Source organism: Colossoma macropomum, unplaced genomic scaffold, assembly GCF_904425465.1.
Source record: "Colossoma macropomum unplaced genomic scaffold, Colossoma_macropomum, whole genome shotgun sequence".
Lineage (NCBI taxonomy): Eukaryota > Metazoa > Chordata > Actinopteri > Characiformes > Serrasalmidae > Colossoma > Colossoma macropomum.
The window spans coordinates 1339595-1358575 of NW_023494788.1; the positions used below are offsets into that span (position 1 = coordinate 1339595).

The window sequence follows — 18981 nt, forward strand, 5'->3', positions numbered from 1 at the left end:
CTAATATCTTCTTTCGAAGTCCACTGACTGAAAATAGCCAGTGTTGGCTAAATCTTCGCTGTCTAACTCTCTTTGCTGTCTAACTCTCTTTGCTGTCTAACTGTTTTGAGTGAAAATAGCTAAACTAGCTAAACTAGTCTGATTTGATATGATAACTGTGCACAGTCATCCATCCTCTCCTGTGTTTTTGTGGCTGTTCACTTTTTCTTGCTCTAAATGTCACTCCTGCACTGAGCTGTTCGGAACTTTCCACCGGAAAACTCTGGAAAACACGCCATCAGAACTGTTCCACAGTGTGTGTGTGAGCGAGCGAGCGAGAGAGAGAGAGAGAGAGAGAGAGAGAGAGAGAGAGAGAGAGAGAGAGAGAGAGAGAGCACTACTCATTTACTGACATGCTCTGACGTTCACTTCAGTTACACACAGTGTGCAGGTGTGTTTGCTGCTGCATGTGGTAGAAATATAGGATGGAAGATTTTCACCTGAGGCTGCTTTATTCACTCCCTCACCCTCCCTCTCTCACTCTCTCTCACCCAACCCCACCCTTCCCCACCCTCCCTCACCCATCCCCACCCTCTCTCTCACACCCTCACCCTCCCTCACCCATCCCCACCCTCTCTCTCTCACCCTCACCCTCACTCTCTCTCACTCTCTCTCACCCTCTCTCACCCCCACCCCCCCACTGCGTGTTGAGGTTCTGGCCATGGAAATCAGGGAAGTTTGTGTTCTTGTAGTAAACAACCATTTACGGGACATAATGAAAAACAAAAACACTAAACCGCTCCATCATCCAGGCAGAATTCACTCTCACAGCCTCACTGAGGACAACAAACATCAGCAGAACTGGGTCTCAAAATTCATACTTTTATAGTAGCGACCAAATTACTTCAATACCACTAAACACCACATTTTAATACTCAATTACATCATCATTACATTCAGTGAGCCCGTAAACACACTGCAGCACCTGAACCTGAACAACACGAGAACCCAGTAAACAACAAAGCAGCTCGCTCCCAGTAGAACCAGCACTCTTCTGTTCCTGTTCACGTGTTCCAGCAAAACATTCCTGAACTAGTAGAACAAAATGAAGAATATAATAATGTGATTAAATCACAGGTTGTAAAGATAAAGGACAAATCAGCGCTACGTCACAACAGCAAAGCACTCGCTGCTGGGTGGATAACGTGCTCAACTGACCTTACGGTTCTGGTTCTAGCTCATCTCCCACCTGCTCTAAAGACAGCTGGAACTCTCATAATAACCATTAAGAATTTAATGGTGTTTCTGCTCATTTAATGTCACTCTAAAGCATCTAAATTGGATAATTATTGCTGGATCGGTTATTTCAGAACACATTAGCTTGTAATAAACTGCTGCTGAGCTGCCAACCAACAACAAGTGACTGCATGACATCATCAGACCACTGAGAATCCAGCCGCAGTTGTGTTTGTATTGATAAGGACAGTTTCAGAATAAACAGCTCTGACTCTGTTTTTCTGCGGCTCCTATAACAGCACAGATATCACAGCGTCGTGCTGCACTCGTTAAGCTCCGTCGTTAAAGGACGAATTATCGCTCTAACCGTTAAAGCTTGCTGCTTTCTCAGCTACAGGGCTGCTCTGTTACCCACAATGCCCTGCAGTCCTCAGCTCTGCTATTATTGAACACTCTCCCCCCAAAACCACCAAAACCCGCTCTGCTGAACCTTAATCAGAACAGTGTGTGGACTCAGCGGAGTGGGGGGAGGGTGGGGGTGTGTGGGCTCCCTTATGCATCACATGTTTGTTTTTATACAATATCAGGACATGAGGTTTTACACACACACACACACACACACACACACACACACACACACACACGTACACACATTAATATGAAGAAGTGAAAGATCTTTACTTTTTAATGTAAGTTGATTGACAGATTCTATTCTCAGTAATACTGGATGAATTTTTAACACAATGTAAAGATTTTTAAAATTATGTATAAAAAAAGAAATGGACTGATATTAAAAATGGAGATTTGAGGTTTTATTCCAACAGCGATGCCATGAAAATACCTTTATGTAATATATATGTAAGTACGTACCTATATGTAATAATAATAAGCCTCATATGAATCATGTTCATGCCAGCTGTCCTTTACAATATCGTGGTAAACGGACCAATAGAACTCGTCCAAAATGACTCAGGATATTCTCTGGTTCCTTTATGTTCCATTGAAAGTTAAGGATGTTCTTTCTCCTGTTCCCATGGCAACAATATGTATATATAAACGTGAACTGACATTTGACATACATAACCTGTCAATGTCGTGTCAAATTAAAGCTAATATATAAGTATTATCAATAATTAAGCATCTATATGTAATAATAATATCTCATATGTTTTATACACATTAAAGCATCTATACGTAGTGTAAATATATTATATATATATATATATATAAATATAATGCATTTACAATATATATATATATATATAAAACGCTCATGCAATTTGTCCATAAACTGGGAAAATGAATGATCGATGGACCCCAGATTGAACCGATGATGATGACACACTGTCTGACTACTCATTGCGAAACTCCCTAATAATAACACACCAAAACCCAACGCAGTAAAGGCTCCTCAGGGTTACCAAACCCTTCCTGCAGCTCAGAGTGAGCAGAGGAACCTGCAGAACGCTGTTCCAACACCATCATAAACACATCACAGCCCAAAACCGCCCGTCAACACGCCCTGCAGAACAATGCAGACTATTCCCTCCTCCTCCCACTCGGCTCCGCTCTCCTCAGCTCTATCAACGGCTGTGTCCCAATCCTACACTGAACCATCAACACGGGACGTCCTCAAAATAACAAACCGACAAAGTCTGTTTACAGTCTGTCCAGTTTAAAACGCGGCACCGCCGAGTGGAACCGTGTTGTTGTAGCTAATTAAAACTAAGCAGGTTGGAAATGACAACAAATGAACTACCATTGATTACATAACAAAAACAGCTCCTCTATTTACTCCACTGCTGTAGAGGCGACGTAAACAGACATCATCCCCTGCTGCAGCAGTGAGGAGCGTTTTCAGAAGACAGCGAAGAGTCCTAAACGTCAGAAGCACAACAGCCACTCTGCGTTTTCACTCGCGACTGGATGAAAACAAAACTATCGCGTAAACAACCAGCTTTACCGTCTGCACCATTTCATCTTTGTAAACCACCCTTTATCAGAAACAACGTAGTCAGAGCAGAGAGAGAAAGGAGCAGCTGATCACAGGTCCTCATATAACTCGTAGATCATTCACCATAAAATATAAACTGTTCATATGAACAGTCCATAAAGAAGGGATCAGTTCAGAGTGTAGAAGCCACTAGGGAAGGAGGAAGAGGAGCCGCTTGATATGTAAGTAGGTAAGTCTGTAAGTTACCCCTTTTTAGTCCCACAACGGGGAAATTTCACCTCCGCATTTTGACCCATCTGTGCAGTGAAACACCACATACACACTAGTGAACACACACACTAGAGCACACTTGCCCAGAGCAGTGGACAGCCCCATCCACAGTGCCCGGGGAGCAGTTGGGGGTAAGTGCCTTGCTCATGTACTGTCGGCTCAGGGGATCGAACCGGTGACCTTAAGGTCTCTAAGGCTGGTTGCCTATGTAGATATGAAGGGCTCATCCTAAGATAACAAAAACACGATGATTCATAATTCCAGCTGCTACACTAATGAGAACATGGTTTGTGTTTTTGGTGTACTATATTCCATTTTTGCTAACAGAGACCTCTACATCTCACAAACTGCACCTTTAAACACACCACTAAATGGCTATTTCAGAAACATTTGCCAAAAGTGTTATTTAATTATTAAGTAATTTTACTGCAGTATTAATGAGCTTTGGACACACAGAGGCTCAGCATCGGCCAACATTAAACATTAAAGTACTCAGATCAGCCTGGGGGGGCAAAAATATTGATCAGGACATTCTAAAGCACAGCAACCTCTTACTCACACTTGACATTCCAGCTCACTATATGTCTCTATGTGACCAACATTACATATTTACATGGTGAGAGTGAAGATCAGAAGATTTCCCTGTTTATTCAGCATCTTCTTATTTATTTATGTGTTTGTTTGTCTGTTTGTTTTAATCACGGTTCTATAAAAAGAAAGGGCATGTATGTCTCTGTGTAAAGTTGTTCCTTGGCTGATAAAAATACCTATTAAAAAAGATCAATACACTGGATCTGCCTCATATCAGCGAAAGTGATCAGCAGAGAGGACAGAGGAGTTTTCTGTCCAGGACGAGGAGCGAAACTGGAGTGAAAGGGATGTTTTTCAGACTGAATCCTCCACATTCTGAGTCAGCGCGGAGCTCCAGCGCGTCTGTTCCTCATTACAGCTCTCAGCGTTAGATATTAACCAAACCCACAGAAACCAGCCTCGCTCACAACTCCAGACTCAGCAGGGCCCAAACTCGCTTTCCCACAGACGCAGCGCTGCAGCACCAACTCACAGCCCAGAGACGCAGCGATACCAGTTCTGTCAGACAGACTACGAGTACGTAAGTATGAGTACTCGCCAAGTCCGAGTCTGATACCACACTGAGTACAACTTAGAGTTAAGTATCCGTCAGTGTAAATGAGCAGCTCGTTCAGTCCACTCCACCAGCTCAACACAACAAACCCGCCTGGTCAGACCAGCTGATCAATATTCAGTCACTTCCTCTAATAATCTGGATTATTACACTCATGTGTGTGTTTGTTTTTCTTAACAGGTGTTTAAACAGTGATAACGACCAGAAGGGCAGCTAGCCAAAATCAAAGGGGAACTCCACCATTCGCTTCAAAATTCCTCCATAACTGAGTGTGTGAGGTGTAATCAGAGAGATTCAGAGCGGTTTGGTGTGAAACAGTTCAGAAGTCTTTACAGTGGTGGTGATAGGAACCAGGGGTCACTACAGACCCATCACTGATCACTGAATTTTAGCTGATAATTACGGTCACATAAATGCAGTTAATAAATGTGATTGACATTTTTTGTTTATTTTATGCAGCTAAATCTTGCTTTTCCTTTATACACTCTCGAAAAAAGATGATTTTCAAGGGTTCTTCAGTAAAGAAAATGGTTTTATACAGAACAATGAACACTCGAACTGTTTGTATGGTGAAATGTTCTTCAGATCGATGAAGAACGTGTTGTGTGTTATACTTTCTATGAATACCATGTTAGTGAGCATCTATAAACACGTTACAATGCATTCATAAGGCACCATAAACATGGCTATAAATATTTATATAAATGAATTACACTTTATAGCTATGCTTATTATGCATTATGAATTGTTAATATAGTGCACTATAAGCAGTGCTAATAACATGTTGTATTGTCAGTGCTAAAGAGGTCAGTCCCAGCCTGCAGAGTGTAAAGTGAGATAAATACGTTTATTTACGGTATTTTATCTCTCAGTGCTGGAGCTGTTAGAGCTGCAGCTTCGGGTCTTCAGTCCTGAATATTCAGATCCCCAAACAAGCCGTTCAGCCCTACTACTTACTACTGCACTGCACTGTCCTCCCCCAGCGCTCTCACTGTAAACACTGCATCACATCACAGCACACCCAGTACCATCAGCCCCTCCCCTGAACCCCCTCTGACATCACACTGAGCATGAGGTCACTGTGGAGAGAGAGAGGCAGGTTAGCAGAGCACTACCACTGTAATGTGGTTCTAACATGAACCACTAGAACCTTCACTGTGTAGCATCACTACACTGCACTACAGTAATGCTACTTTCTGCTAGCACTCTATTGGATATGCAGTGTTAAGTTAGCGCTGAGCTAACAGTGGTGCACACTGACTTTCCCACATTGGTGAAACTCGACTTCTGAAGCTTTAATGAGCTTCTCTTTGTGTGTTTTAGTGTCTTCACAACTTATAAGCTCTTATAACCTGTTATTAACACTACTTATAGTGCATTAACAATTCATAATGCATCACAAACATGGTTATAAAGTGCAATGCATTTTTATAAATACTTAGTCATGTTTATGATGTCTTATGAATGCATTATAAGATGTTATGATTGTGTTCATAGGTTCTTATAGACATGGTATTCACAGAAGGTGTAACTGTGTCGTGTATGGCATACAGAGTCTGTGATAATGGTTCTACACACAAAACCATGTTTCTTCAAGGGTTCTTCAGCAAAGAAAATGGAACCATGTACACTCAAAGAACCCTTTACATGATAAAATGGTTCTTCGGCTTGATGGAGCATAAGCTGTATATGGTTCTAAATGGCACCAAAAAGCGTTGTTCTACTCATACAAGCTTGACAGCTCGTAACAATAGAAGAACGCTTTGTGGTGTTACATAGAACCCTTTTCAAAAAGGTTCTATGTAGAACCATATACAGCACATGCATCATCAAGCTGAAAAACCATTTCATGATGCAAAGAACTATTTAATCATGCAAAGTGTTCTTTGAATGCTCATGGTTCTATAAAAAAATCCTGAAGAACCCTTGAAGAACCATCTTTTTTGAGAATGTATGTAGCAGCAAAAAGGGTTACAAGCTTGACATCATAACAACAGCAGAACCCTTTTTGGTGCTATAAAGAAGCATATACAACACATTCTCTATCGATCTGAAGAACCATTTGACCATGCAAAGAAAAATTTGAGCATGCAAATCAGCATCTATATAGAACCATTTTCTTTACTAAAGAACCCTTGAAGAACCTTCTTATTTAAGGTCACACTGACATGAATTGACACACAGTTAGACAGAATTCTGGAGGCGAAGCTTATGTGCTTTATTGTATGCAAACATTAGCATTAGCATTAGCTATCTAGCTAACAAACAAAAAAGGAAACCGTTCCCTAAACGGGTTCTATCCCTCCGTTAAAACGTGTGAACGTAAAAAGGTGCTGTTTCTGTAAGAAACCATAACGTCTGTAATTAAATGTGTTTCCTGTCGTCTTTTGTTTGGTCTATACTGAGAGCGACTGTGGAAAAGAACTGCAGTTATTTCAAATAATATGTAATAACTGTGACAGGCTGGTGTAAACAGAGGGATTCACAGTGGTTTGGTGTGAAATGGTTCAGATGTCTTTACAGTGGTGGTGATAGGAACCAGGGGTCGCCATGGCTACAACACAAATATAGACATTTTATTTACTATCCAGAACCACCAGTGAACCTACACGAGTCTTCTGAGCTTATATGGAATGTTGATGATGGAAAATAGTGGAAAATCTGAAGCAAGTCACTCTGGAGATCTCTGAGCAGAAGCCAGAGCGCCTCGTTTCTCCTCTCGTACGAACAGATCACCTTCGATCACTTCTGATCACAGCTGGAAACATCGATCCAGACTGTCAACATTTGGTCAGAAAGAGCAAATCAGGGTTAAATCTGGGTTAAAATGGTGCAGCTTAGGCCCGACTTAAGAGACACTCACAATTATTTGTACTTTGTTTGTTTGTTTCTCAGATTTGGGCAAAAATTCAGCTAAAATCTTTTCTTCAAACCGGAGAAAATCACAGTGCATCTATCGCAGCTTCAGAAGTTCTGTGTGAATTTTCGAGGTCAAGGCGTCGGCGGTTTAACGCACTCCGCATTCTGCATTTTGGTGAGTTTTTAATATATTTTTGGGGATTAAGGAAACAATCTGGCAACCGAGGTCAAAACACAGAGCAGGGCTGGAGAAGCTAAACTTAGCAGAACTGAAGGGAAACAGCTCGTATTGCGCAAGTTCCCGTTCCACCATCACTGTGCTGTCACTGCTGACCACGCTCAGCCCGGCGCTCCGTGTTTGGCCCTTTCGGGAGGTCACTCGGTTCCGGCTGCAGACGAGAACAGAGGAAGCGGCAGAACAGAGCGTGAATAGAGCCCCTTGTTTCATTGTGAAGTTTTTAATTGGACAGAAACAAAAAACACGTCTCCAGTGAAGCGCCTAGAGCCGACACACACTGCAGCCTTCAGAACACGGAGCTGAGCTACAGCCTAAAAAAGACGGTTCCTTAAGGGTTCTTTAGGAAAGACAGTGGATCTATATAGAACCATGAACACTCAAAGAACCTTCTGCATGCTTAAATGGTTCTCTGCATGGTGAAAAGGTTCTTGAGATTGATGGAGAATGTGTTGTATATGGTTCTATACAGAACATTTTTGAAAATGGGTTCTTCTTTGGTTCTGTTTTCACAAGCTTGATATTGCAACAATAGAAGAACCTTTTTGGTGCCATATAGAACCATATACAACACATTCTCCATCAACCTGAAGAACCATTTTAGCATGTGTCTACACAGAATAATGGTTCTAAATAGAACCGTTCCCTTTATTAAAGACCCTTGACTAACCATCTTTTTCAAGAGTGTATATGGTTCTACATAGCACCAAAAAGGGTACTAGTATGATGTCAGGCCTGTATCAACAGCAGAACCTTTTTGGTGCTGTATAGAACCATATACAGCACATTCTCTATTAATCTGAAGAACCTTTTCTCCATGCAAGAAACCCTTTAAGCATGCAGACAGTTCTGAGTGTTCACAGTTCCGTGTAGTCTTTACTAAGGAACCCTCTTTTTTAAGCGTGTGGTTTCATTCGTCAGCTCGTGGTTCTCGGGGGACTTTCGTGCTGCCACAGATACAGGAATGACTCAGAACTGTAAAAGCAGAATGAAAACTCCCTGTGAAGCGAACGGTGAGGATCTCGGAGCGTTCCGCCTGCAGTACGAGCGCTCGGTGCTAATGAGCTCCGAGCGTCTGATAGCACCTCCACTGCACTGATCTAACAGGAAGTGCAATCAGACCTTTATTTACCGCGGGTTTGTTTTCAGAGCTCTCCTCCTGATCCCGCCAGCACGAGAACCCAACCTTCCGCCCCACGCTGAGGTGCACACACACACACACACACACACACACACACACACACACACACACACACACGCACACACACCAACCGCTCGCACCCCCACCCACCCCACAGACCAACTCTCCATCAAGAACCTCCCTACAGACGTCCAGAGAGGCCATGAGGCAGTTATAATCTTCTGGATTGTTATCTTGAGATAACCAGTTAAGTATCTTGTGATCTAAGGATAACAAAGTTGTTAACTTGAGATCACAAGATAATTAATTTGTTATCTCAAGATAACAATCCAGAAAATTACAGCAACAGCTCATGGCTTATCCTGTCTTTCCAGCCACTGCAGGTCAGGCTCAGGTCAGTCGTATCTGTTTCATTCAGCACATTTTCTGGCTGTAAAGCTGTAAATGAACTAGATTCACTCTTTTTAAGAGCTTTTAGACTCGAGTTATAGGAGTTTAAACAGCGCCTCATGTACGTTCATGACATCAGTGAGCGCGAACAGCCAATGAGCTTCTCCGCTCGCCAACCAATCAGCACTCAGTATCAGTAATGTTAACCGATCAGCGCTCAGTATCAGTAATCTTAGTGTCCTGCTGCCTGAAACCCGTTTGCTGTAGAAAAAAGGAAACATACACAGTTTTCTTAGCTTTTTTAGTGAAACTCTTTCTTCTACTGTCTGAAATTAAAGAAAAGCTCTGAGTGATTAGAAACTATTTGACTTTTCATTTTTAGCCGTTTAGCTCCACTCACCCCCATTCATTCAGGACTCGCTCGTGGGCGCCCCCTGGCGTTTTGCAGTCATGTTTTTAATATAACGGGGGAAACAGGAAGAGGCCAGGCTCCTCATAAACCGGCTCTGGCTCAGTTCCAATTGGTAATTGCCACGTCGCTTCGCGCCTTATTTGCATAGAGTTAAACTCGGCTCAACTCTGTCACATCACAGGCTCCGCCCACTTCACGTTGCCAACGTTGGTGCCGCCTCCTGTAGCCGTAAATCACAGCTCTCATTGTACACAATTTCAAAAACCTTTCTGGTGCTATAGAGAACCAACACACTCTCCCACTGTCCATCAATCTGGAGGACGCTTTCACCATGCAAAACACATTTCAGCACGCAGATGATTCCTTGAGTGTTCATGGTTCTACAGAACCACTGTCTTTTCTGAAGAACCCTTGGAGAACCATCTTGAAGAGTGTAGTTTAATCCTTGTTGTCAGTCTGTGTTCGTCTGGTCTGTTCAGTGTGTTACGGTCATACAGGTGTGACTGTCCGAGACCGATTCCTCGTATGTCTAACACACTCGGAGATTCGGATTCTGACCGGTGGCTGAAGCTCGATTCAGACGGGATCAGTTCTACCTGAGGAGGGTGATGTGATTATTACGTTATTCTCAGAGACTTTAGTCCCGTCTGAACGCGCCATGTCAGTCATTATTACCGACACTGCGCTCCTGCATCAGGTAAGACTCCACAAACGAGCCGTAAACATAACCTCAGATTAGATTAATCCTGTGTGAATCGACACGTTGGTAAAAACGCTGTCATATTCTGTGGGAAATGAGTTGCAGCACTGAAGAAGTGCTGACTCGTGTTCTCTGATGAAGCTGAATTCACCTCCTAATTCAAATGTTTTCGGTGCACCTTAAAAGGTGCTGTTATTATTAGAACACCTGATGTGAGAAAATGTAACTGCTGCACCATTTAAGGTGGAACAGGGAAAACGTTTGCTGTTCTCTGTGTCTAAAATCAGGCCGATATGTAACGTTCCTGTCCTGTCTCACGTAGAAAACTCAGAATATGCAAACATTACAGATAAAAAGGCTGATTTCATGCAGTGAAGCTGACCGTCTGCTGTAAATTCAGGTTAAGCGTAGAGCTGGGCGATATGGCCAAAAATGTTATCGTGATAAACAAAATTCATATCGTTGCATATCGATACATACCGCGATAAATGTCAAATCATTATTTCTTTCAGGTTTGAAGGCTGATTTTTGGTCCTGGGTGGTTAATCGATGTTTTAAACTATCCTTTACGGTCTGAACACGACAAACACTCAACCAGTGGAACATTTCACAGATCTGTCGTGGGAGAGTGGGACAGTGGGACAGTGGGAGAGTGGGAGAGTGGGACAGTGGGACAGTGGGAGAGTGGGACAGTGGGAGAGTGGGACAGTGGGAGAGTGGGAGAAAGTGTCTGCTGAGCTGTTTTTACCAGCTGGAAAAGCACGGCTATTTTGTAATAGTCATAATTTAAGAAAGAAAACAGATTATTTGAGCTGGTGCCGAGCGCTCAGCTACCCCGCTACACATGACATCACAGTATTCAGACACCAGCTAGACGACTGGGTTTCTCTATACTATCGTAGTAGTTTAAGTGGTGAACCGCAAAACATCAACACCAGACAAACAGAGTCCTCCTTTAGGTACGTTTAAACTGACAGCGGCGCTTTTGTGTCGTGTTTGATCTACAGTATCATCAATTCTCCGTGTTGTGGAGCGACGGAGCTGCTTCAAGTTAGCCAGCTGCTAAAAACAGCTAGCCTGGAAAGATAGCGCTCTCCTGCTCTCCACTGCCTCACAGCTTCCTCAGGTTACTGTCGTGTAAATCAGGGCTGTAATTTACATGAACCACTTCTTTCTTTCACTTTCGTTGCTTGTGAATGCACTAATATTAAATCAGACTGAGCGCTGTAACAGCGCTGTAGTTGTGAGGATTGTGATTTAACGCTGCTAAAGCTGTTAGGATGTTAGTAAAGAGGTGAGGTCACTGTAGGTCAGTACAGTTACGCCACTGACCTCCTCACTCAGGCTCGGTCACAGGAGGACAGATCGCCTGTTGCTCCACTCAAACAGGGAATGTAACTCCGCGTTTCAGCCGTTGCTAAAGACTCATCTTACTCGTCGCCCCTCCCTCTCTAATCATGTAGAAAAACTCAGAAGTGCGCCCTCTCCTGGCGACAGCATAGTAGTGTCGCTTTCCTTGCAGTAGAAAACGCCACCAAGGCTTTCGCTGAACGTGGAAGTGTGAGAATGGTGTATTATATTGATCGAACATGTCGTTTCGCTCTATCGAGGAAAAGTTATATCGTGATAATTATTGTTATCGTTTTATCGCCCAGCCCTAGTTAAGGGTGATGATGATGACCCACTGCATTCACTTCAGACAGAAAGATAAACAGAGTAAACAAAACAGCTAATTTAGATGTTTTTACATCTCTTCTGCTCTTTTCTGGACTGAAGGCGGAGCTTATCTCCATCATTTAGACCGAGATTTCTTATCCTATGTGAATCACTTAAGCAGTAGAACCCGAGAGGGAGTGTAATCGTGAAATAACATCACGGCTGTGAATTGGTTATTGGCGATAACACACTCCTCGAGTGTTCTATTGCTTTAATACAACAGTTAAATAAATACAGTAATAAATTAATAAACTGGGCCGTGAACGCGGCGTTTAATATGTTTTAATGTTCGCAGTTCCTTCACCAAATTATAGTTCCTTAACGAGCAGCTTGTTGCTACGTCAGAGTAACGAGCTCCACCCACTCGCTGCACAGCCAGCAGTAAGCCTCGCCTTTTGAAGTACAGACTGAGCCTTAAAACTGCCGCAATATCAAGTTCAGCTCAGTTTTGTCAGTTTTTGCCAGATCAGTATTAATGTTGTTTTGTTCCAGCCAGTCTGTAAAGCATCTTACAGCCCGTTTAGTTTGGCGAATGGTGTTGGGTTCATTTCTGGCTGATTCCAGGTTGTTCAGCTGTTCTTCTGTCTCAGCTGCCGACTGAAAAGCTGCTCAGTGGTGATGACAGTTTGGGAATTTAGTGTTGTCTCATCTTCAGAGTCTGACCAAATTGGCTGTCGGTCAAATGTGATCTTAAAAGTGTCCGTTTTCTGTTTGTGGCAAAGTAAAGAAGTAAAAACGTTCAAATGTCTTGAGCGTCTCCTACAGCTGTCAAAGTCGTTGCTTAGCAACGGCGTCTCCGCAGAGTGATACCGTGTTTGTGAAAAGAACACTTCTTAACCAATCAGCTCGCGTGGCCGGAACTAACTGTTGTATAATCCTAAACATCACAGACGTCCTGAGGTGAACTGGTATCACCCTGAGCACGATCAGGCTAAGCGTTCTAGTTCTAGAACACAGAGGCAGGCTAGCTAAATGTTCTACTTCTAGAACACAAGGGACATTAGCTAAGGTAGTAAACTGTCACCGGGGCAGTGCCCCTCTTGTCACTGGGGTGGAACCCTTAAGGGTCCATCTCAGTACCTTCTGATCTGATGGTTCAGACTGAGTCACCGTGTATCAGATACGTATCAGATTTCAGTCCCACAGATGAAAGGCCGAGTTCAGACTGTCAGCCCAATATGGTTCCTGTCATACCCAGATTTTACTCAGATTGAATGTTGATAGACAGCAAAAAACACATGAAATCCAATTTTTGCAAATCGGATCCAATCCACATTGTAGAACCCTGTTTGAAAAGGGTTCTGCTATTGTGTACGACGTCAAGCTTGTATACAATAGAACGACACTATCTGGTGCAGCATAGAATATACAACACATTCTGACACACAAACTGTTCAACTGGTCTGAATCCATCTTTTCTATGATCCACCCAGTTCTTCAGTGTTCTACACTCCTAAAGAAGATGGTTCTTCAAGGGTTCTTTAGTAAAGACAATGATTCTACACAAAACCACAAACACCCATTGAACTATTTTCATTATTAAATGATTTGCATGGTGAAATGTTTTTTTAGATCGATGGAAATGTGTTGTATATGGTTCCATGTAGAACCCTTTTGAAAAAGGTTCTATATAGCACCAAAACGTGTTCTGCTATTGTGTATGATGTCAAGCTTGTATACAACAGCAGAACCCTTTTTGGTGCTTTATGAAACCATATACAACACACTCTCCATCAATCTGAAGAACCATTTCACCATGCAAATGGTTCTACACAGAACCACCGTCTTTACTAAAGAACCCCTAAAGAAGAGTGTAACGTATTTAACACAGTAAGTGTATAATATCACTACACTGTCCAGCCCTGATGAGCCGGCCGTTATATGAGAAAGAGAAAAGTGTAAACACGCCCAGATCAGCGTCCACAGCGGCCGGAACTCATTACAGAGGCTGAAAGTGCTAAATACCTTCAGGAAGCCGGAACGCTCTGGAACCCTGGATGTTAATTGAGAACACACTGATGTGTAAACATCGTTACGGCTGCAGTTGCTCTCCGACCGACGTGTTTGTGTGGAAGCAGCTGAGAGACGGAGAGGAACTCCGAGACCAAACACTGAGACGGCACACGCAGACGGACGGACAACACCGAGAGCTCACAGTCCTGCAGCACCTTCACTGACCCCGTCAGCAGAGCGGAGAACCTGGAGGACCATCTCTGCTCTCCAGCACGTTTTCGGTAGAACAACATCACAACGCAACATCATCAATATTCATTTCGGTTTTCCCTTTTCCTTTCTTCAGGAATGTTTGGGAACATGACAGGGATTTAACAGAACTGTGGAACTCATTATAATCCATATCAGCATTTCTGACATCACAGTTATTACAGCATAAATCTGTATTACACTGACGGTGCGTCCTGCAGCGCGCATATCTAATATTAATGAATATTCATATGTGCATAATAACTCCCCTACAGCACCGACAGCGCAGAACACTGCTATATGCAAACGATCCCCAAACAATCGCCAATCACAGCGTTTGTTTACTGAGTGCTGAGAGAATCACGACCAACGAGCTTCTGTGGTGTTCTAGTTAATCAACCTCACCACAACCCTAGAACACAAGGGCACGCTAGATAAGTGTTCTAGTTCTAGAACCCAAGGGCATACTAGATAAATGTTCTGGCTCTAGAACACAAGTGCACATGAGCTAAGTGTTCTAGTTCTAGAACACATAGGTACACTAGCTAAGTGTTCTGGTTCTAGAACACAAGGACACACTAGCTAAGTGTTCTAGTTCTAGATCACATAGGTACACCAGCTAAGTGTTCTACTTCTAGAAGACATAAGTACACTAGCTAAGTGTTCTGGTTCTAGAACACAAGGGCACATTAGATAAGTGTTCTGGCTCTAGAACATAAGTGCACACTTGCCAAGTGTTTTACTTTTAGAACACAAGGGCAAGCTAGCAAAGTGTTCTAGTTCTAGAGCAAAAGGGCACACTTAAGTGTTCTAGTTTTACAACACATGCACACTAGCTAAGTGTTCTGTTTCTGGAATATAAGGGTACAACTAGCTAAGTGATCTGGTGCTAGAACAACAAACACATACTAGCTAAGTGTGCTGGTTCTACGATATGAGTCTGCACCGGCTAAGCACCCAAGTTCTAGAACACAAGACAGAAGGACTGTAGTTATGGGGCATAAGAATCCACCAGCTAAGCATCCCGGTTATAGAACACAAGAAACAAGGGCACACTAACTCAGTGTTCTAGTAAAAGAACACAAGCACACGCCATCTACGTACCCTGGTTTTAGAACATACGCGTGTACTAGCTAAGCGTTCTACAACACAGGAACACTTGCTGAGTCCAGCGCTGGGTGATGGAGGCGCGTCTAAAACTTGTTAAAAGTGCTCCACGAGTTCTACAAGTGCGCACTCGTTAAGTATTCTGGTTCTAGAACGCACTGCAGTATCACAGTACTGCGGGGTTGCGGTGCTACAGCGTCACTGTCTGAGCTGAGCGGAGTTACTGTCGTTATTCTCGGTGTTATTGGAGCGCAGCCCCGCAGGCCGAGCCGAATCCCCGGCGTCGCGTTGAGCACTCACCCTCCAGCGTCACCTCCTTGCCGGCCTTTTTCAGCGCCTGCACCGCCTGGTCGTGCGTGGCTTCGCGGAGGTCGCTCCCGTTCACGGACAGGATGGCGTCTCCCACGCGCAGCGCGCGGCTCTGATCCGCCGCCAGCCCGGGGAAGATCTTGGAGATGAGGATCGGCATTCGGTTCTCTCTGCCGCCCTTAATGCTGATGCCCAGCCCGCCGGACTCCTGCTTCACCACCCGCACTCTCCGCACGCTCTCCGCCGCGCTCGAGTCGCTGCCCGCGCCTCCTCCGTCTCCGTGTCTGGAGCTGAAGCTGGACCCGGGGCTCCCGCAGCCCGAACCGGGACTCCCGTACTCCGAGCTGGTCCCGTTATCGCGGCTCAGCCTGCCGGAGCCCGGGCTGCCGTATCCGCCGGGCTTTAAGTGTCCGTGGTTGGGCTGGAGCTCCGGGTTTGGGCTCCGGAGCCGGTTCTGCTCGCCACTGAGCTCGTTTCCGTTAGACAGCCCGTTCCTGAGCTCGGCGCCGCTCCCGCTCGCCTCCCCGTTGGCGCTCAGCGTTAAAGTGTCCCGGCTCAGTTCGGCCGTGACCCGGACCCAGCGCTCCCGCAGCAGCAGGTCCAGCTGACCGTTCTTATCCGCGCGAGTCCAGATGGCCATGATCACCGCGCGCTCTCAGTCCGAACTCATAATAATCCGAGTTTGGGTTCTAGTTTAGTTCTAGTTTCTTCCCTCGTGTCACTTCTAGAACTAAACTCTTCAAACTCGACACACCCACAACCAGCCAGAGTTACACTGTTTACCCCACCCGTATTCCGGCAGGCCCCGCCCCTGCTGCGCTCTGATTGGCGAATAGTTATCCATCCCAAGCAGACGCCCGCTCTGTGGGCTGATGGTGTGGAAAAAGGGCAAGTCCGACCAAAATAAAACACCAACTTAGTACGCACTAGCTAAACATTCTAGCTTTAGAACACTATATATACTGTCTACGTATTCTAGTTATACACAACAAGTGCTAACTAACTCTGTGTTCTAAGATCTAGAACATTCTAGATTTAGAAAACAAGTGTGTACTATAAGTGTTCTAGTTCTGGAGCACAAGTGCACACTAGCTAAGTGTTGTAGTTCTAGGACACGTAAATGCACCAGCTAAGCAGTCTAATTTAAGAACATGAGTGTGCACTGGCTAAGCATTCTAGAACACAAGCATGTGCCAGCTAAGTGTACTTTTCTAGAACACAAGTATGCACTAGCTAAGTGTTCTGGTTCTAGAACACAAGTGCACACTTGCTAAGTGTTTTGGTTTTAGAACATGAGTGTGTACTGCTAAGCATCCTAGAACACAAGTATGTGCGTACTACGCGTTCTAGTTTAAGAACACGAATGTGCTAGCTGAGCATTCTAGGGTTAGCGTTGCTTAAACCCTGCAGTGAGGACAGTGTGTAGGGCTGAAGGCCAGGTATCACGTCTATCTGGTGAATTTCTTTATCATCGAGTTGGGAATTAAAATGGTTGTGTGATGTAATTGTGTAATGCATGCTGGGTAATGTAGTGACAGAACACTGATGGATAAAAAATTAAATAAAGCATGCTTCATTACAGAATATTACACGACACAACAAATGAGAAATGAAATGCTTGTTTTAGGCCTGAACACTCAGGTTCTAGAACATAACATGTGTTGGTTCAGCTCCTGGACTGCTTTACTGTTAAAGCGCTCACTGCAAAGATTTAGCTTTTTATTTTAGACCAAAGGATCCAAAATAGAGAAGAATAATAAACCCAATAATAAACTCCAGTTCCTACACTGATTCTTGTTCATCAGCTTAAATGGTGCTGCTGTTACATTCCAGCACCTGAGGCCAGCTTCTTATTCTAATTTTCCATTCCACCTTAAATGGTGCAGCTGTTACATTCTGGCACCCATTTAAGGTGGGACAGGAAATTAGAATAAAAAGCTGGTGAATCACAGCACAGGTAGGCGTGTTCAAGTGCGGCAGCTACCTCAAGAGCAGCCAATAAATGAGCCACAGATTTACATACTAATGAGCGAGGCGGAGTTTCTTCTGTTTGTGCTTTGGCTTTTGTACCTCTGAGCCTGATAAACTTTAATTAGATGTATAAAAATTGCCAATAGTTTATGTTTCAGTTGTTAAAGTTGCCATGAGTGATGGGGGAGCTGCATCTGCTGCATTAATTGGCTATAAGAGCATTATAACTGCCTGCTTTTCCGAGTCATCCGATTGGGTTTGGGCCAGATTAAAGCCCTTAAATAGCCAATAGGGTGTCAGTTGTCAGGATTTTAGTGCGTCCAGAAGGCAGGCCTGAATAAGCTGCTGTAGGCTGGCTGATGTTCACTGTAGGTGGGTTATAGTGAAAGTGACAGTCTGCTCCACACCTGCTCTGCTCCTCCCTCCCTCAGACCTCACCTCTTCCTGTTTTTGCAGTTCGTGGGAGGAGTCCAGCTAACTCATACTGTCTCACAGTTACCACAGCAACCACTCACCCACTACCCATGAGTCATCATGAGAACAATGCAAACTCATTACATCTCAGTAAAGGGTGAATATGCACTTCATAAATGCAACATTAGTGTGTTCCTTCACCAAACTAGAGTGCAACTGATTTTCACCAAATTCAGGTCTATTATAATGCAATATTTGCAACTTTTCAACAAAGTACAACATATAACTCAATATTTCATTAAATCATAATATAAAACAATATTTACAAATAAAACTTGCAAGTGTTTACCAAATTAGTATTATATTAGTATTAATTAAGTATTATAATGCAATATTTGTCATTTAACTAAATTACAACCCTGTTTCCAAAAAAGTTGGGACACAAAATGTACATAAAACCAGAATCTAACAATGTGTATATCATTTAAACCTTGTATTAGATTGACAACAGACAACATATCAAACGTTGAAACTGAGAAATTTTATTGTTTTTTGAAAATATATGCCCATTTTAAATTTGATGTCAGCAACATGTTTCAAAAAAGTTGGGACGGGGGCCTGTTTACCACTGAGTTTCATCACCTCTTCTTTTAACAACACTCTGTAAGCGTTTGGGAACTGAGGAGACACTGCTGTAGTTTAGAATGTTTTGAAATACAGGATTTCAGATGCTCGACAGTTCAGGGTCTCCTTTGTTGTGTTTTTCATTTCATAATGAGGCACATATTATCAGTGGTGACAGGTCTGGACTGCAGGCAGGTCAGTTTAGCACCCGGACTCTTTTAATACGGAGCAATGCTGCTGTAATACATGCAAAATGTGGTTTGACATTGTCTTGCTGAAATAATCAAGGCCTTCTCTGTAAAAAGACGTCGTCTGGAT

General features: G+C 43.5%; 1 protein-coding gene across 1 annotated transcript in view; it reads right to left on the bottom strand.

Annotated features, from left to right (window-relative positions):
* Nucleotides 1-16430, bottom strand: part of sntb2 (syntrophin, beta 2) — a 40103-nt gene extending 23673 nt beyond the window's left edge. Inside the window, exon 1 of the mRNA XM_036567995.1 lies at nucleotides 15646-16430. Within this exon, the coding sequence (XP_036423888.1) occupies nucleotides 15646-16294 (649 nt within the window). The 5' untranslated portion in view covers nucleotides 16295-16430. The remainder of the gene's footprint in view (nucleotides 1-15645) is intronic.
* Between the last annotated feature and the right edge of the window lie 2551 nt (nucleotides 16431-18981).